At 37.0% G+C, this 23,061-nt stretch overlaps 1 protein-coding gene across 3 annotated transcripts in view; it reads left to right on the top strand.

Annotated features, from left to right (window-relative positions):
• LOC135684408 (mediator of RNA polymerase II transcription subunit 12-like protein) overlaps positions 1 to 21,491 on the top strand; it is a 38,925-nt gene extending 17,434 nt beyond the window's left edge. The window contains exons 21-41 of one of the 3 annotated variants that reach the window (XM_065199959.2): positions 333 to 463; positions 575 to 691; positions 1,059 to 1,200; positions 1,597 to 1,726; positions 2,268 to 2,492; positions 3,437 to 3,583; positions 4,244 to 4,398; positions 6,092 to 6,181; positions 7,440 to 7,511; positions 9,365 to 9,591; positions 9,803 to 9,935; positions 10,499 to 10,567; positions 11,560 to 11,678; positions 12,402 to 12,531; positions 14,182 to 14,352; positions 15,192 to 15,480; positions 16,358 to 16,673; positions 17,069 to 17,399; positions 18,054 to 18,129; positions 19,221 to 19,607; positions 20,368 to 21,491. In XM_065199959.2, the coding sequence (XP_065056031.2) occupies positions 333 to 463; positions 575 to 691; positions 1,059 to 1,200; positions 1,597 to 1,726; positions 2,268 to 2,492; positions 3,437 to 3,583; positions 4,244 to 4,398; positions 6,092 to 6,181; positions 7,440 to 7,511; positions 9,365 to 9,591; positions 9,803 to 9,935; positions 10,499 to 10,567; positions 11,560 to 11,678; positions 12,402 to 12,531; positions 14,182 to 14,352; positions 15,192 to 15,480; positions 16,358 to 16,673; positions 17,069 to 17,399; positions 18,054 to 18,129; positions 19,221 to 19,607; positions 20,368 to 20,588 (3,678 nt within the window). In that variant the 3' untranslated portion in view covers positions 20,589 to 21,491. Of the gene's footprint in view, positions 1 to 332; positions 464 to 574; positions 692 to 1,058; positions 1,201 to 1,596; positions 1,727 to 2,267; positions 2,493 to 3,436; positions 3,584 to 4,243; positions 4,399 to 6,091; positions 6,182 to 7,439; positions 7,512 to 9,364; positions 9,592 to 9,802; positions 9,936 to 10,498; positions 10,568 to 11,559; positions 11,679 to 12,401; positions 12,532 to 14,181; positions 14,353 to 15,191; positions 15,481 to 16,357; positions 16,674 to 17,068; positions 17,400 to 18,047; positions 18,130 to 19,220; positions 19,608 to 20,367 lie in introns of all 3 variants that reach the window. The other 2 variants (XM_065199958.2, XM_065199960.2) reach the window with 2 other exon arrangements.
• Positions 21,492 to 23,061: the final 1,570 nt, after the last annotated feature.

Genomic DNA, 23,061 nt, shown 5'->3' with positions numbered 1-23,061 from the left:
CATTGGATTCAAAGGGCTTTATAATTTTTGTAGGGGCACGAGTCTGTCTTAGAACAACAGTAGTTATGGCCCTGGCATTGGTCATCATTAGTCCCCAATAATCTGTTGCACTTTCAACCATCTGATTTAGGCCTAGTTAGCATACCGTTTATTTTATAACCGTTATATGAAGTATTTACTCTAACAATGACTTTGATCAGTTCTATCGAATTTACTATCAATCTCAAAATACCACAGTATGTTTTTTTGTCCGCCTGTGTTCAAAGGGGTATGAAATCACTTTGAGTCAGTGTTGTAGTGCCTATATAGCCAAATATGTTCATTCATTGCAGGATCGGTGTTCCGACATATTCAGCACCGCATGTACAAAGATCAAGCAGTCAGTCCGTGCTGATGTTTTGCCTTCAAATACAAGTCTACTCTGGGAAACCTCAGTTTTAAAAGAATATCTTACCGCTCCTAGGTACGATTGTGTATAATTGTGTTTTCCGGTTCGTTACCAATCAAGATTCTGTAAATATCCTAAACTTCTTTCTAGAGCATAGCGAGTAGCGTTTTGTTTAATTTGCCTTAGAAATATGCAGCTAGATCACATCTGGCTTCGTCACCTCTCAGAAGATCGGCCGGCTGATTTGTACAGCTTCGTCTGCAACGCATTGCTATGTGTCTGTAATTGTCAAGACCCAGAAAGGTGAGTGGTATTTCGTAACTTCTCCCACCATCGAAAAAGATGTTGTCATACAAGTATATTATATGTTTCATTATCCCCAAAGCAGTCGAATTCTCGTTACCTGTTCCATTTTGGTTTTTATACCCCAAGCTTTCGCCCTTCAAATCTTTTCCTTCAAATTGGCCTTCAACAGTGACTAGGATGAAACTGCTACGTATTTCTGCCATATTTTGTATCATTACTCTGTTGTATCCCTGTGTCAACCGAAATGAACTGATGATTTTCGATTTGCTAAAGAAGTATTTTAGATATATTTTCCCCTTTGACTTGTCCAACGTCTTTTTTTGTTATAATGTAATGTATTGATTTTGAAATGTATATTTTTTAGGCTCTATGACTTGTCAGTTCTTTGCGCTGAGGTTTCTTCACACATTAGTGCATTGAACTCCGAGTGGCTCGGCGTTCTGAAAGCATTATGTTGCAATTCAATGCACGGACTTGGCTTTGACGATTTAAGGGAAGCACTGGATGTATGTACACTAGCACTGTATATAAATGTGTTTCTAATGATTATATGAGGATACGCGAGAAGGCATCAATCAATTCTATTTGTCATGTTACTATTAGTCTTTGTGTTCTTCCTTGATATACTGTAAACGCGTCATCACTTGGTGTTTTCATGTAGGAATTTCAACAGTGCCGTTGCTTTGCCTGTTTTGTTGTGCGATTAACTATCAAATGTATTTTCCAAGTTTCATAAACAATTATTGCCGGAAATTTTACCTTTTAATACAAAGTTTCTGTTATTTAATAACAAGTTGCAAGAAGATTTTTGCAGCCAACATACATCAATGACTGGCTACAAATTCAGTCAGCCCCACCATTGTTTAACTCTACTTACCAGTCTTTCAAATCCTTTCCTGCAGGTAATGTCGCCTCAACTCCAAGAGTCTTTGTCCACATTTACAAGCATCCTTGTTGCGCGATGCGTTTTCAGCCTGGAAGACTGCTTGAAGCACGTGTTGATCCCATCACTTACGTTGGCGCTTCCCAATGGTAAGTCAAAGACGTGACTCAATCTGACTTTGAAGCTCATTCTCATGGTTCATCATATGCCAAGAGAACTAGAAAAAAATTACCATGATTGTATTTGATTTTGCTACATAGCTTCCGAAGGTTGTTTTTATACCCCAAGTTTATACCCCAGTAGGTTGTTTTAGGACACTGAGAAGCTGTGCTTGTCGAGCAGTGTCCAGGTCCTTCCCCTCTATGTGACCCCAGCTCGAGATTCCTACGCCTAGAATAACAGAGAGCTGGCGACTCTCGACATCCTAGGTGAATTGGTCATGCCAGGGACCCGAACTACAGACCCTTGGATCTGTAATCAGCGCCTCTAGCCACTGAGCTACCATCGCACCTAGCTTGCTGTCATGCCCATTCCTTTAAAAAATCTCGGGCGGAACATTTGTTGCAGGCACATTTTACAGATCAGCTTTGCTTAATATGAAGTATAATTCTAAAACTATATAAGAACCACTTCTGTTATGTGTTTCTCATTATTGCTGCATCATTATATCCTTTTTCTTCTTTCATTTAGCTCCAGATCAAAAGAATGCGAGGTTTGGTGCAAGACTGACCTGCAATATTTTGCTGAAACTGTTCGATGCATCTTCTGAAATGCAGCCTTTGAGGCATACACCGACAAGCTATTCTCAGTTCAAATCAACGCCGGAGCATTCTTTGCTTATTGGGTCATATCATCACCTTTCCTTCGAACTTCTCTTTTACGTCATGAAATTGTTAATCATGATTGCAGACTCAGGTATAGCCTTATTTTCCAATTACTTGCCAATGTCATGCTTCTGATCCAATTAAATAAACGTAGTATAAGAGATAAGACATATAGAGATGAATATATTAAAACGTACAGAAGAAATGCATAAACATATACAAGCCAACACAGTAATGGGAGAAAGGGTTAGGAGGCAACATGTTCACATTTTCTAACTCAGTACACTCTTCAAACTTTTTGGTTTGGGGCCCCTCTAGAATATTGAGGGCATAGGCACCCCTGCCCCCTCTAGCTACCCGCTTGAGCACAGCTTTCTCTTATATGGTACAAATCATTGTAAAAATATTGAAAACGACTATTTATTTTTCTGCTGTTTTTTCATAAAACCTTTATCATCGAAAGATGAGGAATTAAATTTTTTCTCCAGTCATTATAGATTATTTCTTTAAGGTTTTTATAAAATGAATCCTTTGATGATTATAAACCTATAGGTAACGGTGTTGGACCACTTGAGTAATTGCTTTGGTCCTACATTTATTTGAACTGTAGACATTCTATAGATGGCCGCTCTTAAACAAGTTAAAATATTTAAAGAAAAGGACACAAAATCTTCCATTAATTTGAATTATTTGGTACAGTAAAAGGATCATTAGATTAAGTCAATTTTTTAGGTTTGACCATTAAGCGTGCGTTATTTTATTACCTTGCATTTTGACCTGATGATTAGCTTTGGAGATACATTTACTATAACAATTTTTCTCTCATCGTCAGATCTGTCATCGTGTTTAGCTTTGGTATTTTTCAGGCAGAGATACCATTGTTAAAAAGAATTATCCCAATCTAAATGTATTTTCTGCATTCAAAGTCTTTTTAGAGCAACCTCAAAACAACAGACACTTTTGTAAAATGCTGGTTCTATGAAGGTCCACTATTTTGAAGCTTTTTTGCTAATTGATAAAACTATGCTATTTCAGGACCAAACAGCAAAGAGGATACCATTCACCACGAGCAAGATGAAAACGACGAAGTCTTTGATTTGCTTTTTAACCAGTCAGGCATCTCTGATCCAACCAGCAAAAGTGAAGCACTGTTTGAGCCAAGTTTTTCTGGAGCAGATCCAAGTATGTTCTAGCAATAAACTTTTTTCTTAGCCAGATGATAATCTATTTACCCCCAAAACCTAATTCTCCTTGATGGAAGACCAGCAAGTTTCGTTTGATGATTCAAACGGAAAGCCATCCAGAATCATTCGTTAGGGTAGGTTATAATAGCTTTATGCAAGTTGTATGCACTCGTTTTGTATTTTTTGACCGTTTGTTAGGAATTGAACGGAAGATATTTTTCTGCGTTCTAAAAAACGTTTAGGTTTCTTGAGGACTGGAAGATCCTTTTCGTACGAAAACTGAACTGAAATACATTAAATTCACAAATGGAGAAGGCTTTATTGATTGCACCTTTTTGTTATTGTCCCGTTATAAAAATCAGGGAGACGAACTAGAAGATCGAAAGTGATTTGAGGAATCCAAAGCACGTCTTCTTCTCTCCTGGTACCGTTTATCGTTTTGGATCTTTAACTTGTACATGATAGGTGTTAGATTTTTAGTTTTGAATCAGAAATCTTTGTAAATATTGTCCATTTTCTTAAAAAGATGCAAGAGTGCAATAAAGTGGAGATCAGTTTTAATCTGATCTCCCACACTTTCCAACTACATCTAAACAAAAGGTTCAGAACAGCTTTTTATTTTACAGCATTCATAGAATGTGTCTCTTTTCATTTATAGACAATGGAGATCTTTCAATGGTACTTAGCTCGCTGAGTGGATATGTTCTCCAGGTTATTTGTAAGCAAGTTTGGGTGCAACAACGGTTTGTTCATGAAGCAAATAAGCTTTTCTCCAAAGAGATGCCACTTGATCCAAGTCTGCCTATCAAGTTGGTAAGTTTTTAAACAGGAGCGGACACTTGATCAAATATTGGGGAGGCAAGCCTATTGTTTTAATAAGATGACGTCACATTTCCCATTGTTTTTTAACAAAAGACCATTGTCCTCTAAAGAATTAGGGGGCGGTCGCCCCCCCTCGCCCCCAGATGTCCGCCACTGTTTTTATAATGTGGAGTGATTGTCTTAATATGTTTCTTTATTTTTTCTATTGTCTCTAAAAGTTTGTTTTCCTGATTTAATGTAGTGTTTTTTCAGGACGCAATTTGAACTTTTTAGAAGGTTATTATGAACTCCTATATTTTATTAATACGTTTAAACTTTTGTAAATTAGTAGACTTGTCACTAGACAAGCCGATAGTAACTACCCGTAAAGTGAAGTTACTGTTAAAAATACAAGATAAAAATGAAAATGTTTTCATTATTATTGTTATTTTATCATTATCATAAATAATGATTATCAGGAAGGGATATTAATGCTAACCGTAAAAGAGAGAAATACTCGCATCTCGCTCACCGCCTAAGCTCAGCCTATTCTTCTATCATGTTTGTTAATCTTTCTATCAGTTTCCTAGGTATCTTTGGTCTCTCCTGCTCCTCTTTCATCGACATGTGCAACGCTCTAGATATCAGCGGAAATCATCTCCTCTTCATCATCTCCAAACTATCCAACTTAACTATCTGTACTACGTATTACATTTTCTGCGGCAGAAATACGTCTTGGAATAATCCTGAACTTCTTAAATTCTAATGATCTCTGCTACTGACAACTTCTAAAACAAACAAAGACCAACACACTTTTTTTTTCTTTCTTAATTTATTTTGTTTGTGCTTGTAATAGTCCTTTTCTTTGTAAACCCAGGCTAGCCAATTGCATGCTAAAATGAGCTTATTTACAGCTAATTAGATTGCATTTACAGCTTATTACAGCTCGTTTGTCAGTGTATTTTAGAATGTATTATCAATTTATCTGCTGTAGGCTGCTAACGAAGTAGCTTATTTCAGCTAATTGAGGCCTACAACAAATGTAAACCGAACAGGTTATTTACAAGGGAACATGACTGTTCAAAATGATATACCAAAGCATAAAATGAATATATAAAAATGTTATAAAAGGTTTTTATAAAGTAATATTTGAAAGGTGTTTGTGATATCTGGATATTATAAATGAAGCAAAATAGTGAATGACAAGAAATGGCTATTTGAATATAACTTAGAACTGAAACTTATCGGATACATTGTGAACAAATAAACCCTTGATTTATGTTAAAGTTGATTGATAAATAACGCTCTTGTACCAAAAGAATTTTTGATGTCCAAGCAAGACGTTGTAGAAACATAAATTTTCATTCATAAAAGTTGTTAATTGCTGCTGCATTGACACGAATAATATTTATCAACACGATGCAGTTGTATGACCAGCTAATTGGCAAGCTTCGTGTGAAAAAGTGACCAAATTGTTAGAGCAACTGACTTAAGTCCAAGCTTTGGATAATCACCTCATTAAATAATCACCTAAAAACGTACGGTTACCCAATTTCAACACTATGGAGCCAACAGGCAGCAAGGGAATGACTTAGCTGCCTCCTCTCAATATATTGTTAGCTTGTGGCTAATAACCTATCTAGCTGGCACGTCACCTCCCAACAGCTCCCACATACGAACTACCTTACTTTTGTTTACTTTTCAGGCGAGAAGACTAATCAGCCTGTGCTCATCTTCTGAGAATGAAGTGAACATCAACGAAAGTTACAAAGAAGCGATCAATCGCATTTTCAGTGTTAGTACCTTTTTCTTGCTCGTACTTCCCTATCTTGATTGCCTTAAAAAATGCGTAATAAATAGTAACAATTGCATAGAAGTAGGTTCAATGACACCCTGCTGTAGTCCAAAACATAGCCTGTTTGTTTTTCCCACTGTTTGGTACATGTCAGTTATAAGATTACCAATTTTCTGTCAAACTAGGCATCTCATTATTTGCTTTATCCATATAATCATCTAATTGCTTTTTTACAATGCAAAATAGAGATTATGGTAAGTATGCATCTTTGTATGTCAAAGAGTTAGCATCGTTTTCTGAGACTGCTCTCGTTTTTTTGTTTTGATTCATAAATTATGAAAATACAAAATTTCGTATCATTGACCTGGAAAAGATGAGTTCTGATTAATGATTGGCTCAAATATTTTTTCTGACCGGAATAAGATATGACTTGCCTAAAATTTACGTTTGGTATGCACAAATATTTGTCTTGATATGTACAAAAGGTATTTTAAACATACTTCATAAACTTAGTTATTCTCAATGAGAAATATTCAGTAAATTTATCTACACAGAACAACATTTTGCGACACGCATTTTTCTGATGTCTTGCGGCAGTCTATAGGACTTTTTCCCTAGGTCAACATGTTTCAAAGATGATTTCTTCTAATTTTCCCGTTCAGAAACAGTTTTTTGCGTGGTAGCAGCCTCCGCAATCAAGTTTGTTACCTTGACACGATTAAAGATCACAGTTTTTATGTTGAAATTCTATCGGATTTTCAACTCAAAACCGTCTCTCTGGAAAGTAGCGCAATATCCTCGCACAGTTTACCTCTTTATTTATAAATAGGTTCAGACATGAAACTCCGGATTATCATCCAATGCATTAGAGTTCTGCACACCCAGCGAACACTGTAGTGTACTCAAGTAGTTTCAAAAAGACTAAATTTTAATTCAAAATCTTGATGATCCAAGCTCGCATCTCGGGAAACTCTCGCCTTTTAGATAAAATATTCTACTCACAAGCTATTTTGATCCCAATTTTTGCTCGCACCTTTGAAGATTTAAATATAGGTAAAAGTCAAAGAATCGAAGAAATTCGAGCATGGCTTTTATTCTTTATAAATTGTTAAATTTCACTAATTTTGAGCCTCAATTTTTCTAAGAAATATATTCCTATGAATAATATTTTGAGCATTCTTCGCAAAATGGCAGCTCTTTTTCATTGATTTTGGCATGATGAAATAATCCTATGTTTTTATTTTTGTTTTTTTTTCAGAATTTAGATCATTGGTCGCTAGATTTTTCATCCCTTGAACTTCAGCTTATGATTCGACAAGCATTGAAAGAAGTAAGAATGTCATTTATTTTTAATTTTGAGACATCTTTTATGGCATTTTTCTTACGTTTACGTTGGCTTTTATGACGTTGAACTGTTGATATGCGTGATTTTCGTTCTACAGAGTGACCGAATTGGAGTTTTCATACCCTGCAAAAGCTTCCAGACAAAATTTCTTCGCCACTTAGGCTCATTGAGGAAACATTTTGCATTCCCTACTGTTTTCCACTTACCACACTCAAATTCATCGTTCCACGAAGGAGATGAATAATTGTAAGGGAACCCTAAGGGGGGTACTCCCATTATGGCCTAGCAGGGGGTTCAGCCATGGTCAAAGAGGGCCAAGGCTGAAGTGTTAAATAATTGCTCTCGAATGGTAATACTCTCAAATGGTAGTCTTTATTGATAATGATCCTCAAATGTTATTTTTTCATCTGAGTATAAGACGATGGGTAATGACCAAAAGGTGAAGGGGGATTTTTTCTGGTGCTGACGTTTATACTCTGAAGAGTGTCGGACGAGAAGTGCTTCTGTATGCTGTGTTTTTGCTATTTTGTTCCATTTTCAAATTTTGTGGTACCAAGAACTTGTCTGGCGCTAAAAATACTGCTGCTTTTGACTGGTGTCACACAGTGCCGGTTCCTTTAAAATGTTTTTGCCAGTCAGCAACTGCTAACTTCTCACGATATTTTGCTATCTTCAATTCTGCGGTACGGATTCTGAAAGACATTAAGAATGATAGCAAAACTTATCAAATATTAATTAGGAATTTGTAGCCCTAATAGATGCTCAGGAATGGATTCCAATACTTATCCCTTAATCCTATTTGCACTTGCAAAACAACGTTATGCCTGACATGAAATATGAACAGAAATTTCATGAGGCTTTTATCACGTAACTATCCGACATGATGTTTCAGACAGTTCCTTCATATTTACTTCTGGGTGTTTACATGGGTTTTGTATTACTGTATTATTTTGAATCCGAATTGATAGCGCAGTAGCTATTGATACAAAGCTTGTAACTGTGTAAAGGCCGGTTTCCACTTGATTCACTCTGGTCGCGTGACTTAACGAAATCGAATCAAAAAGTCAGCGAATCGGCGAACGCGAACAGTCACCCAGTTGTTCAACTGAGTTCAAATTGCGCATGCCCCAATGTGCATTCGCTCAGTCGCGCGACCAGAGCGAATAAAGTGGAAACCCGCCTTAAGATGTTTTTCGCAGAATGTTAGGTTCAGTTCACTTCAGGCGTTAAAAAAAATCTGGTTTACGAAACTTTTCGTTCGTTTTACTAATCAATTGAAATGCATACTATGAACTTTTTGTGAACTTTTTCATCATTTGCGAACCGTTGAAGGGGTTTCCTAAAGCGGCACCTTTTGTGTGCAGTTTTATTTCGTACATTGTTACCTTAAACAGTAGCACCTGTTTTAGGACGGAGGGAAAATAAAGTTGATGTCCACCACCTTATATATTGATATGGACGAACGGTCTGCTTCCTCCTTCCCAGTGCTCCCAATGTTTGGTAAAATTCTTCAGGCCACGTTGGTTGTTTTAAGATTTATGATCTTTTCTTTATTTGTTATGTTTATTATTCCTTTGGTCAAACTTCCTAAAAGCCGCTTTCATTAATACGTGCAGTGGAAAATCGTTTTTCAATATATTTGCTGCTGACTTTCCTTGGTCTTGCGAAATGAATACTTTTTCTAGCGGTATAACGAGTACCCGGAATGCTATTACATTTTCACGTGATTTTGATAGTAATTATGAATATAACTGTATTATCAACTCTGAATTGACAGGAAAATCCATATGAATTGTTGGTATGGTGGTTGAAGATAATTTTCCAAATATTTATTTTAGGAAATATCTGTTTTATTCAACGAAATTGCGAGGTGTGTCATGTCCACCTTGATCGATGATGGAAATGAGTCTTCGCTATCTTCAAACAGCGAGGCCGAAAACTCGAAACCCCAGTTAGTTGGGCCGCTTATCGGCAAACTTCCTTCAACTGTTCAAGGCAGAATCCTTAAAACAGCTGGTGAAATCATGGAAAAGGGAAAATGGTGGAAAAACCATGAAAACTCGCGGTATTTGATCATTTTGATCCTCTTTTAAAGTTGGTCGGTGAATTTTCATCCCTGTTTTATACTCACTTAGGCGGATGACAGACATAAAAGGAAACCCGCTCAATATAGAGAGTGGTTTTAGATATGTCACTTATTTCTAAAAAGTAGTTTAAATTAAAATGAAAATTAATTATGAACTTTTATGAATGTAATGTGATCATTCGTTAACTAGGCTGTCTCCGGCATCACAACAAACACTGTTCAATCTGGTCTTGAGTTGTCTCAAAGAGCAAGATGATAACAAAGTCGCTTTTCTTGGCTCTCTTCAAAAGCAATTTGCCAACGTTATCGCTGCCCCAGATGAGGTATTCCATAATGCTTTTGAGTTTAACCTGACACTTTAGTCCCGTGCAAACGACGCAACATTCGGTGTTGTTGCATCCAGGTGATACGGGACGTCATAGTAATTTTTCCAGTTTATTTCTAGGTTTATTTGAAAAAAGCAGAAAATCGCAGAAAACTGTATCTCATGCGGATTGAATATAACATGAGAGACAGAATGTCGTAATTGTTGGTTACTTGTTTTCGACCGCCAACTCTCGCCTAGTTGAAGAACACCAGAGAGAAAATGCTCCATTTTTATTACTACACTAGCCAGGATTTTCATGTATACAAATTCCAAAGCACTCAGATAATAATTGCTATACCTGGTATAATTAGTATTAAAGATATCAGGTTGAAAAAATATTTCAAATGTAACAAATAAAAACGGTTTGGTTTCAAATCTGTTATTGTTTTATGTTTACAACGTTGATCATTTCAGCTCTGGTCGAAGTCCTAGTCACGTGCATCGGGTATTCTCTTCGTTATAGGATTGCTGTTTTCATCTAAGGCACGTTTCGAATGCTTACTTGCTCTTCTTTTTCAGGAGAAATTCCCTACTTGCTTCGACGCCAAACAGTTCCTCTTGGAAGGGCTACATCTAAGGTTAAATTTGGTAAGTCACTTACAAAGATTCAAAAGAGGTTCTGCGCCAGACTGCAAAGTTTGGATACGCGCGTAGAACGCGTCCATGTATTTTATGCTATTGTGAATAATTTTATCCCATCTTTTATTTTGAAACGTAGTTTGTTTACGCTCAAGCATCAGCTGTTATCTAGGTTCTGCAAACTTTACTCTTTGTTTTATAAGAAAATCACTTTGTCATATATATCCAACACAATGTACCGGTGAAAATTGACGATTCCCTCAAATGGAAAGAACATTTTACCATTCGTTCTATGTCTTGCAAAAATGCTATATGAAGCAGTCTCCTTTAAGTCCAATCTCTGGGCTTGACACCCTACTTCGACCTCTTTGTGAAGCGGTTTCTAGAATCATGTGTTATATTTGAGAGATCTTTTTATTCGGTACAGTAATGCATCATGTTTACATTTCGAAGCTGGCAGCACTTTTCACGCACGCCTATATTCAACTTCACTGCAAAGACTCATAGTGTATTCTTTCGCTTTGTTTATTTCTGACCTGCCTCTAAAAAGTCGTCAGCTTCTTCTATTCTTTTTCGTATAATCATTTCAGGTACTATAATTTGATAAACTGTTGTTTTTAGTAACCAGTAAAGGATGTTAATTTTTCCTGCTAGGGATGTTCATTTTACAAGGCTTTTACTGCAGCAATGATACCGTATTTCCGTTAAGAAGCGCCTCGAAAAGGCCCCTTTCAAAGCGTTGTAACAAAAGAGTTTTTTCGAGGATGGGCGCTTTTTAGATGTTGATGGTTTCAGGGGGTGCTATTTCGAGGGGGGGCTTTTTTAGGCTGTGGGCTTTTTAGAGAAAATTCGGTGTTACTGCTTTCTGTCAATAGGAGGAATCTGCTAATGGACGTTTTACTGTAAATAACTTATTTCCTTGTTTCAGTCAAAGCAAATAACTATCAAAGCACGCCTTGTACACTTATCCTGATACTCAATATAGTTTATTGCTCTTTTAGGTCGGTGCGTTATTTGATGTTATCCAAAGGAATACAGTGATTATATGTGAATGGACACAGACCCTGTTCCGCTTAGGTGCCTGTGGGATCATGGAAGAGGAAATTTCCGGGACGTACAGGTACAAGCTGTTGTCTAATTTCACATCATAAAATATATCTGCATTTCATCTATGTATCGCTTAATGAAGGTGTACTTTTAGACTGAAGTGGCAGCAGAAGACCGAAGGACTGACCACTCCTACAGATGGGAAAACCATTTCTTGTTGAAATCAAAGATAGTTGAAATCCTGTATAGCGACTTTTGCTTTGTTTCAACAAAGAAATGCGTTTTGCCACCAAAAGAGGTTGTGGGGTTAACATCCTCCTTAAGTTTAATTATAGGTTGTCAAAAACTTGAAAAGAAATTAATCTTCTTAACAATCGTTATGAAAAATGCCATCTATCATGATATTATATCAATCTTATGTAGAGCATTGCTTTGTTGTGCTTCAGTATTCTTAATTGTTATTCTGCAATTTAAAAATGCTATATATTCTTCTGAAAACACTGGTAGATGCTTAATTCGTCCGGTTTTGTTGCAATCTAATTGTTCAGGAATCAAGGAAATTCTTGAAGATTGTCTCTCCTGTAACCATTGAGAATTTGTCGTTTGTTGTATTGTTTAGTTCGCTTCATTTCTTTGAACAGTCCCTTTTGAGAACATCGAGAGCCCTTATGTCTCACGTATTCATCATTATTCAAAGTCGCCCCCTTTACATCCTGCGTCTTCTCATTTCTAAATAACCTGTCTAACAATGTTCGTAGTTCAATCACTGCAGCCATTTCCTATAATTGTTTTATAGTTCGATGTTTACCGACGTTCTCGATATGGTTTCTGTTCTATTGTCAACTGTACAGCTAATGGACATGTCTGGGAACAACACACAAAGCACTGATATACAAAGATATGCGCCGCTTGTGCGCAAGCTACAGGTAAATAACGTTTTCCTTCTCCACATGACTCGTTCCCACGCCCCAAAATATCATTAATTTTTCCAGAAGGTTTTTCCAGGGCTAGAGGTATCATCGTCTAAAGTAACTTTTGCTTTGTCTTCAATGTTATTTCATTTCCGAACGCAATAAGGCTATGACATCACAAAAATCTATTGACCACATATGCTGAAAGAGCACCTGAATCTGCAATATCAGTTGAAAACGTTACGAAGTGGCTTAGATATAGCAATACGAGAACAGGCTCTTTTCTCATTTAATCATTGTAATTTGATCTTGATTCTTATCTTTATAAACTGAGCCAGAGCAACAATAATCTCTTAATTATCTCGAAATCTATTGTTGGCCATATTTAAACCAATTTGTAAAAAAATGAAACTGATTTTGCATATTCAGATATATTTTATGGTGTCCTTTCAGGTTCTGTAGTCAAAATTTTAAAATTGTGAAATATGTATTTTAATGAAGTCATACTCACTTTTGTACTCTATTCTGTTCTAAGACCTTGAAAGCATCGCATTTCTAGAGGAATCACACTTCAATTTAATCGTTAAATTTTGCTTTTAAATTAAAGAAGTTGAATTTTTTGTATTGAAACGAAAGCTGACACTAACGTCAGTAACAGGAGCCGTTATCTCGGATACACAGTTTTCGTCCGAATGCATAAAGGCATATTTCTTCTTTATTCGCAATTCACAATTCGCATTGGATCTTTGTTTTAATGCCACATGAGAAAGAAAGTCCTTGAAAATGAGCAATCGCCAGAATCTATCATTTGAATAAGAAAACGGCGCGGCGACATTCGAGTCAAAATAGGAATAGAGCAGCAAAATGGCAGCGGCAGCAAACGTTTACTGGTAATGGGAATTGGAAAATGTACACAGAAACAGCACTGCAGGATAATATTAGCCGAAAGGAAAAGTTGAAATTGCTGAGGGTACAAAAATTAATTGGCATTGGGTACAGCAAATGAGCCCTGCTGTAGAAATTTACCGTTGTGGAATATTTACTATACCATCTCATTGGTTGAATAAACAAAGCAGTTTTCTCGAATCACGTTCGCGTCAGATTTGGTCGAAAGAAGTGTGCATCGAATGCCCGCGTGTTTACCATTTGCAAATAGTATGCGAAAAGCGAATTACGAATGAGGTGGAAATATACCTTACGATTCTAGATTAAATGTCAATATACCAATGTGCTGTTGTCTTTTGAAGAGGAAATTGTTTCGCAACTGTTTCCTTGCGTAACTTCGGGCAGGTGAACTTTTGAGAGAAAGGTTTTTTATCATTATAACCATACGTTTCAGGTGGGTTAAATTTGGCAACACATCTAATATTGGCAGTCAGGCTCTAGCTTAAGCTGTCGAATTGGATTGCAGTGTTTTTGATACTCAGAATTTTCATTGGCGCAAAATCACCATAATTGCTAACATCTGATTTACATTCTCAAGTTTTTACATTTTCCCAGAAAAACGCAAACTGTTGTTTTGGTCAACCATTTGTTCGAAGTATTTTTAGCGTTAAATCAAAGGCTTATGATTAGCATTAATCCCCATTTGTCCGTTTGACATTTTCTTATTAAATCCAAGTCTTTTTACTCAAAACTAAGCCAGCGTTGTTGTTTCTTTTTTAGAAGGACATCGCCCTCAGAGGGGAATGTCCTTCAATTTTGAAGTGTAAGCAACTTTTGCCGCTCGAAACACCTGCGTACGAGGTTATAAGCATGGAGGTGGACGATTCCCAGGATGGAAGCTCGACTCCCCTTAACAAAGATAAAGCGAACGAGGTCCAGCATTCGCAGCAAGTAGGAATATTCAATATTCTTCTTTGCTTCGTTTTACCGATATTGCGGAATCACTTTGATTTTCTTTCTGTTTACATCACAAAAAGTTACGCTCATTACTATGTACATGACTCAGGCCACTATCGTGAAACACTCTTTGACAGCTTCTTGTGTGAGCAAGCTAATTCATTTTTTGCTTATGATTTGGCTATCGCTTCTAAATAAAGCTGTTCTTAGTAGACAGATCATAACAGATGATAAAGACGATATTTGTAATACACGCACTCATTTATCGTGCCTAAGAAATGAAGGGGAAGTTGTGAGTTAGAAAAGTGGTCTGAATCTTTTATCTAATGGTAAAATGCCTTGTTGTATTCAAGTTTGCACAACGGTGCAACCACCTCTTCAACACCATGATATTTAGCTCAAACTTTTGAATGTCATAAAACAAAATTTAAACCAATTTACTTTACAATAACTATCAACATAGCACTACTCCTTAAAAGAGTCAAGGTTGAACATTCACCCTTTTGAGGGTTAGCAAGAACTATAGGCTAATTATGATCAATTGCGCTATCTAATCGACAATAGTTGCTAAAGTATAAACAAGTGTTCAACAGACCACACATTTCGTTCACGAAAGGAGACAGAGTATTACCGAAGATGGGACACTTTTTTCTCACTTTTAGTTAGTTGGCTCTGACAAGATCGGCTTGATGAAGAATCTCTTTGGTTGGTAGAAAGTTTGACTTTTCAACTTTCACTTTTTGACCTTTCAACTTCAACCTCTAGTTGAAGGTCGAAGCCTGGTTTCCATGATCTGAAAAAATACTGATGGCAACTCCACATTCACTTTTAAGGGTCTAAAGATGCGAGGTGTTCAGAACATAAATCCTTGGGATTTACTTGAAGACCACCGAAGTGCTGCCCCATTAAGTTGGGCATGGTTTGGGGCAGTTCGGCTCGAGAAGCGCCCGTCGCGCTACCTTGAGCAAGCCAAAAGACTTCTTCTGCATACGCACCAAAGGCGCAGGCCAATTAACTATTTCACAAATTACGGTCTCAATGATGACGATAATGAAGATTCAGACAATGAAGCGAAAGAGGAAGAACGTCCTAGCCAGCCAGCTACCCCTAACACACCTGGAGGTAAGCTTATCTCATTTTCTGTATGAAAATCAATAAGAAAACAACTGGGCTGAATTCAAACACAATTATACATTTAAGCATGTATGTTGTATGTAACCTTTTTTATTTATTCTCATAAAATTTTACAAAACAAACAATCTACAAGAAGATTCCATAGGAGAACATAGCATTGAAATACATAGCAACCCTCTGACCATTACATTAAACATATTTACTTCAAATTAGAATTTGAGAATATTTTTTAATGTTGCCTTGAGAATGTTTGTGTTTGGATTCAAAATTAATTTTTATGACCCTAAAGAATTATTTGTAGTAAAGCTGCCTTTGAAAGGTTTGTTAATCCGTGGGGTTGCAATTGCCTTTACATTGTCGAGAGGATCACATCAATCTGTATCAAAGTATGAAAGAGCAGCACAAAATGTTCCGCAGCTTGGGGGACTCTAGCTGAAATGTCACGCTATTTAGATGTTTTTCCATTCAAAACAATACGCTGCTTTCTATTATTGAGGAAGTTTTGCATTAGCGTTAGTAAATTACCAGAGACACGAGACACCACATCGACATGGCTTGTATATGAGACCGAGTTGCCAGACCCTGTGAAAGGCCTTTGAAATATCGAGAATAACAGACTGGATATCTAGCGTGGGACTGCAGTCGAAGGCTGTAAATATGGAATTGATTATTGTCAGGAACAGGTTGACAGTTGAATCTCCTGGGCGAAATTCTGAATGATTTGAGTTTAATAAATAGTTTGCATTTAGATGATAATAATAAGGGTCAACAATTTAAATGCCTTCCTTATGGATGGGAACTACGTTAGCTTGCTTCGGACGTCTGTAGCCATTGTGTCAATTGATCTATTTTCATTATTTTCTAGGACCTCCAACGCCAGGAAATAAAAGTGCTCTTGCACAGCTGCTCGCCTCTGTGCAGAATACGGGTGAACCTCGACAGAGTGGCGATGTGGCAAGACAGTCCAAGCCATCTACGACAGTGCAGCAGACTCCACCTAAAAGGAAAAGAAGTACACAGCGTCAGGACTCCCAGTCTGGTCTGCAGAATACCCAGGGCTTAACACCAAATCAGCAAAAAAAGTTGCGCCTACTAATGCAGCAACAGCAACCACAGCAAGGCTCTCTCTCGACAGGACAGATTATACTAGGACAACAGCCGCTTGTTGCCGGACAAGCAAGGTGAGAAAATTTTTGTGTGCTCTTACTTCTAGATTACTTCTAAGAAAAATATTAATTCCTGGCCAAACGAATAAAACATCGGCATAAAACATCATCCAACATTGTTGCATAAAAGATGTTTTACTCGTTTGGCCACCATGTTTTACGATGTTTTATGATGTTACGATGTTTTGCAAAATTTGATTTCCATCAAACATTTCGTAAAACATGTCTTTTGCTCTCATGCTTGATCAACAATGTTTCGCTCGTTTGGCCGCCCTTTTAAACATTTGTTTTACTCATGCAAGCGCAGTAGGCTAGGAACGGATGTTTTATTCGTTTAACCAGGTCTTTGGAATACTGTCTACCAACTTCATAGTCGTTCATTTTTAAGTTTAATTTCTTTCCCATGCAAGGCAAAACATGAGCATGACATCAACACCCGAGTCAACGAAGGAGGCTCTGCAGGCCATGCTAGTAGCTCGCAACCAACAGTCGACCGGGTCATTGTCGCAGACAGTTGTGCAAAGCTCATTACCGCAAGCCACCGCCCAATCGACACAGAATACGCTTGTGCAACTCCAGCAGCAGATAGCAAGAAATCGCAAACAGCAACAACAACAACAACAGCAGCAGATGCAAATGCAGTCACATCAGTTTGAGATGGCACAAGAGCGACAGCTGCAGATGACGTCACAAAGCCAGCAGCAAAGCATGCATATGATGCAGCCTCAAGGGCCACCAAATGTGGGTTGTATTCTACTTATGATAGTCTTTGAAATATGCGTTTAGAAGCAATCGCTGGACCTTGCATTCCTAATGTTTAAACAAGATTTTCTGTGTTCAGTTGGTGTTTGTCACATATTCAGTATCTTTTTGTCTTATGAAGAGTAGAATTTTTAACCCTGTATATGCATTTGTGAAGTCTGTAAGCAATAAAGTCTCTGTTCCGTTGTTTTGATTTGGAGTAGCTAGGAATGGCTTTCAAGGCTCTTTATCTATATAAACTTCTTTTTAACTTTCAGCATGCAAACTGTTTCTAATGTGACAAGCTTATTTCTCCGTTTTTAATTGTGAAACAGTTCTTTGCGGAAATGTTTTGCAATAACTGATACAAAACATGATTCTTTTTTGTATAATAGTATTGTATTTTTTTTTGTAAGTGCTTTCAGCTTTTTTATCTAAGATCCTCTGATGGAAAATCTTTATGATAAAAATGGCAGAATTCTTATCTTATTGCTACTAATCTTTGACTGAGATTGCCAGAAGCGTCTCTCAATCTTTATACAGCTCACAATAATAACTAATGTTTTAAAGCTCAAACCTTGCGATTCAGAAGAGTCATCCCAATCGACATTGTAAATGCTTGGTTCATTGTTTCATTTTCCATTCAAGGCGCAGCTTACTATGAACCAAGCACTCTCGATTCGAAGTCAGCCAGATCTCATTTACTCCAACCAGTCAACTCAACCTATGAGTAAGATTTTTTTAAATTTTGCATTTGTTTCTAAGGAGCAAAACTACAGCACTGCCGTTGTGTTCCTTTCGTTATCTGTTATTCTGCTTGGCAAGTTTTTTTTTTGCTGCTAATTATCAGATAGGTTGAGAAATGCCAAATTTTACTTGAATTATTGTAGAAATAGTGAGCTATTTGTATAGCACGCCTGTGGGATAAAGCATCGACCCACACTCACGTTTTTGATGATACACTCCCAATAGCATATTATTCATGTGCTTCCATATTTCTGTCGTAATGACAATCAACTAGAATGTCAATCGTATTTTCATCTCGTGTTGTGATTGTTTGCTTTTAAAAAGGAGAGGAAAATAATTAACCTGATCGGCTTCTTTACCAGTTATTTTCCTCTGATCTTTCTATTACGACTGAAGGGTTCTAGCAATTTTTTTGTTTAACAAAAGTTCTTATTGATTATGTTCTCAACTGAGGGAAAGAGAAGCTGATCTCTTTGCAATAGCAACGTGCTGTCACAACATGAAGTAAAGTGACAATAATTTTAAAAGAATTGGGCAAGCAAGCATTTTTGAATCTGTTTACATTGAAACAAACTTTTCTTTTTCCGGTAAAAAGAAAGAGTTAATTTCTCACTTTCGCGATTGAACTCTGTGTAGGGTTAGTAGTTGCCGATTGGTCAAAATAAAGAAAATGTCGCCAGTACAAGATTTTAAAAATGCTTGAAATTTTGTATTTTACTGTTCAAGCATTTCACCAATTGCAGATTTTGGTGCCAAACTGTGACACTTTGTTATTAAATAAGAATTAGCAGGCTTTTCCTAAATTGCCTCCCATGTCTAAATCCATCCGATTGAGTAAGGTTATGTGTCAATGCAATTGCTCTCTCCCATTGTCGTTTTTCCGATCCACAATCGTCCAATTGTTACGTGAACATCAGTTTTTTGCCTTTTACGTATGTTTTTAACGTTATTTTGATTTCTGTGCAGAACTTGACAACTGGTTGTTCTTCAGTATTTTTGAGCAGCTTTATTTTCTGAATCTAGGAAATAATCTTAAGCAGTTTTCAAACATAGACTATACTTGTTCATTCAAAGGTACGTTTGCGCAAGCAAATCAGATGTCACAAGGGGTCACCCAGAATCTTCAGGGCCAGTCGTTAATGGCCAACCAGTACACCGCATCCAATCAAAGAATGTCACAGGGCCTACAGCAAAGCACACAAATTGATGACGTACAAACATCTCTTCATCAGTTATTGCAAATGCCAATGGCAAGATCAACTATTTCCCCCGTTCACCAGATGAGGGTTCAGCCAACGCAAAGTCGATCTTTATACCAACAGCAGCAACAACAACAGCAGCAACAGCAACAGCTTGCAATTCGTCAACAGCAACAACAACAACAGCAGCAGCAACAACAGTCACAACAGCAGCAACAAAGAAGTTCTGTAATGTTGAATCAGCTGACAAGACAATATTCAGGTATAAATAGCAAAATGAACTTGATCCTACGTATTTTAACTAACCCACAAGGCTCAGTTGTTTTGTTCATACTAAAGGTGTTTCGATTCCCCCGCCAAACAGTAGATTTAAACTGTCAACGCCTACCTAAAAGAGCAGCTGTCACTTACCATTGATATAAAGTCATTTCGCTCATACAGAATTCATCAATTCCTATTAAGCTTAGGTTGCCCTTCAGCACTCGGCTGAATAAAAGTAATTTCTGAGTTAATTGTTGTAAATTGCCCCTTTGTCCCAAAAACAGCTGCCAATTGTACGGTAAAGGAACGCAAAGCGAAAGGCTTTGTCGTTGCCATGGTTATCTAGATGATATGCATGGTGCTATGGACGCGATGATATGCGTGTCCCTTTTGGCGATGAATAAGTGATATTGTTTCAGTATTGTAAAATCTTGCCTGATTCTATCAAGACTTTTATCTCTAGACATTAAGTCTGATACTCCATTAACTGTATATAACTTTTATGCAGTGTTTTTTCAGTGGGAACCACCAGAGTCTGTACAAAATAGTTCAATGCATACACTTACAACTTTATTGTGTGATCTTGGTGCTTTATGGGTTGTAGGGGAAACCATCAGTTTTCGAACTTCAAGGCTCATATTTCTTGGTTCATATGTCTAACCTACAACAATTTTGAATTTAAACTTCCGAATATCTTCCACTAACAATCTGTATCGTCCATTCTCTCTATATGACAACTTCGATTCGTTTACCTCTTCTAGGGATACAACAGGGTATGCCATTTCAAAGACAGTTCTCCGACCCTTCAGCTCGTCCAATACAAGAGCCACCTTCGCTACCACAACAACAACCGGATCTCGGATTGTATCAGCGTCAGATTTCAGAGCCTCAAGGGAGTTTGCAGCAGCTTCAAAACATGCTGCCACCGAGATCACAATTTCTCGGAAGCAGTCAGCAATACCCGCCTCAAGGACCCTTTTAGCAGAGAAGCAGTGCCTTGGAAAAGTTCCTGAACCCTAGGTGTTTGTCTGCCTGTATAGTTTACGACCAAGAAATTGAATTGTATAGTTTTCAATTTAAAATTACATTTAACTTTTAATTTTTATGAATGTTGGCGTAGCAAATTATTATTGTCTATCAAACTTGTATGATATGCTTTTGCTTTTGTAAAAACAATAACCCATTATGTATGCAAAATTGTAATTGTTTAGTGAAAACAGATTTTTTAGCATAGTGCTGCTGGGGTGGGTATTCCCCAATGGTAGTATTTCCTTTTTGTTTTTGTATTTCTTATTCAAGAAACAAGCTAGTGCCCTTTTAATTTTCTCCAAAAATATGATATTCAGGAAAAGTTAGAAATAGAGATATTAGGTTCGAATAATTGGTAAAGAGTTGTAAAATCTGAGATGTTCTTCTTGCATTGAACCATCCTTTTTAGTATCCTTGTTTAATTAGATGTATATCGTGTATGCAATCCCTGGCATTTTTTTTCTAATAAATGAATGGTTTGCCTTAGGTAGGAATGTTAGAACTCAATTAAAATTATATGCAGTCACTCAAAAACGATATTTATATTTTTTCCCCACCAAGATGATTATAAAGGGAGGAAAAGTAACTTGAGTGTCGAGATTTTGTTGTTGTTGTTGTCAGCAAGCTTTGTTTGTGTAATCAAAGATGAAGATGAAGTATGTTTCCAGCGATGTTAAAAGGTTCTGCAATAATGTCCTTTATGTCCTGTTTCATATTACCAACAGTGTTTTCTCTACTTTGTGCGCCATTTTGCATCGTTGAAATAACATTAGATCAATCTAGAGAGGAATTGTCCTTTGAAAGGTATAGTTCAGGATTTAAAGAGCGAAATCAACCATTAAGTTTGTGATATATCCCTTAAGATTTTTCGATAAATTGGTATGAATTACGTGAAAATGAAAAATTTTCCAAAATTGGTTCATTATAATGTTCAAGATTACTCGTCATGTATGACCTAGTGATAGATCGTAGGCTGGCTCTAACCACAACATTGCTAGTTGTGTTATAGGCGCCATTTATCATATAGGAGGTGTTTTATTAATTAGTAAATACGGGTTACAAGCTATGAACACCTGCTAGGCATGGTATTCTTCACTAAAATGTATTTGTACTGTCTGGTTATTGTTTGGATAATACAAAACAGTAGAATCTTCGGAGTAAATTTCATTTTGCAGACAAATATTAGGATTAAGTCTCCAGGCCAATGCAAAAAGAGGCAGAGATACCCCAAGACTCGGCTCTTGCGCTCTTTCTTTTGCTTCGGTGCACAAACCTTATCAGTTTGCTATGTGGATTTCTCAGTCAAAATATATGCCTAAGCTAAACAGGGCATTTCTGCTGGACGCTTTTGCTTGGAACTTCTCATTAATATTTTTTACTAAACATCTTACTTGAAATAAGCCTTGTCTTGAAATGGGCATGAATCCATTGTTCATGAAAAGTTTCCCTACATGTACTGCCTCGTTCTTTGTCAGATACAATGAAATTGTTCAAAAAGCATTTTCTAAATCAATGATTACATCTTTTAAAACAAGGACTTCGAGGGGACTGTTCAAACAGATTGCATGCCGTTGCATTTATAAAAAAAGGCTTTCTTGAAGCAATTCATAAAATTAATCATATTGTATTATACTTCTTTTCTTATTTTCTATGGGTTTTGTAGAGAAATGCCAGAAAGTTGCTGATAAAATTTTTTTTGCTCGCGAGGATGTTCATAGTTTCATCTATTGTTGTTTTGATTTTAAATTGATTTCTGATTAGGATGTTCAGAAAGAAACAAGCAACATCGAGGCAACGAGAGAGCACTGCCCTTTGACAACTAACGCACCTCCTGTGGCGTGGTGGCAGGGGGTACCTGCTCCTCTAGCGACGAGGAATCAGGGGGCGCCGAATGCGTTCTAACTCTTTAAAGGGGCCCCATAATCACGTGGAAAACAAATGTGAACAAAGAAGGCCACTTAGCATAGCCGAGCTCTAAAGAGGCGCTAATTTTGATATGAAGGCTGCTTTTTCTCGTCTCTTTCTTTCTTCCTCCGCACTCCCATGCCAATACGCCATCTTTGCGACCCGTTCAAAACTCTGGACGCTCTGGAACCTAGGTAAGGGACTGCAACCCTGCATCCCTTGGCATTCCACTATTAGTTACCAAACATCCGTAAGCAACCGACTGACTTGCTTGACCTCACAGAGGTTTTATTGCTAAACGTGCTCCTAAAAGTTTGTAATACCTTTACGATCTTCATGTAGTGGTCTTTTCAAATGCAAAACAGATAAATCTATGGTACATTATGATAAAAATTAGCTTATAAATATTTTATAATTAGCTTATAAATAATATTATAAATATATATAAATATTTATATATATTATAAATATTATAAAAATTAATTTCTGGTCATCTCTAGCAAGTTATGCTTTTCAAAATT

Source organism: Rhopilema esculentum, unplaced genomic scaffold (assembly GCF_057945365.1).
Source record: "Rhopilema esculentum isolate cy_ngs unplaced genomic scaffold, ASM5794536v1 HiC_scaffold_34, whole genome shotgun sequence".
Lineage (NCBI taxonomy): Eukaryota > Metazoa > Cnidaria > Scyphozoa > Rhizostomeae > Rhizostomatidae > Rhopilema > Rhopilema esculentum.
Note: the sequence above shows the minus strand (reverse complement) of the source record. Positions and strands in the feature narration are given on the sequence as shown.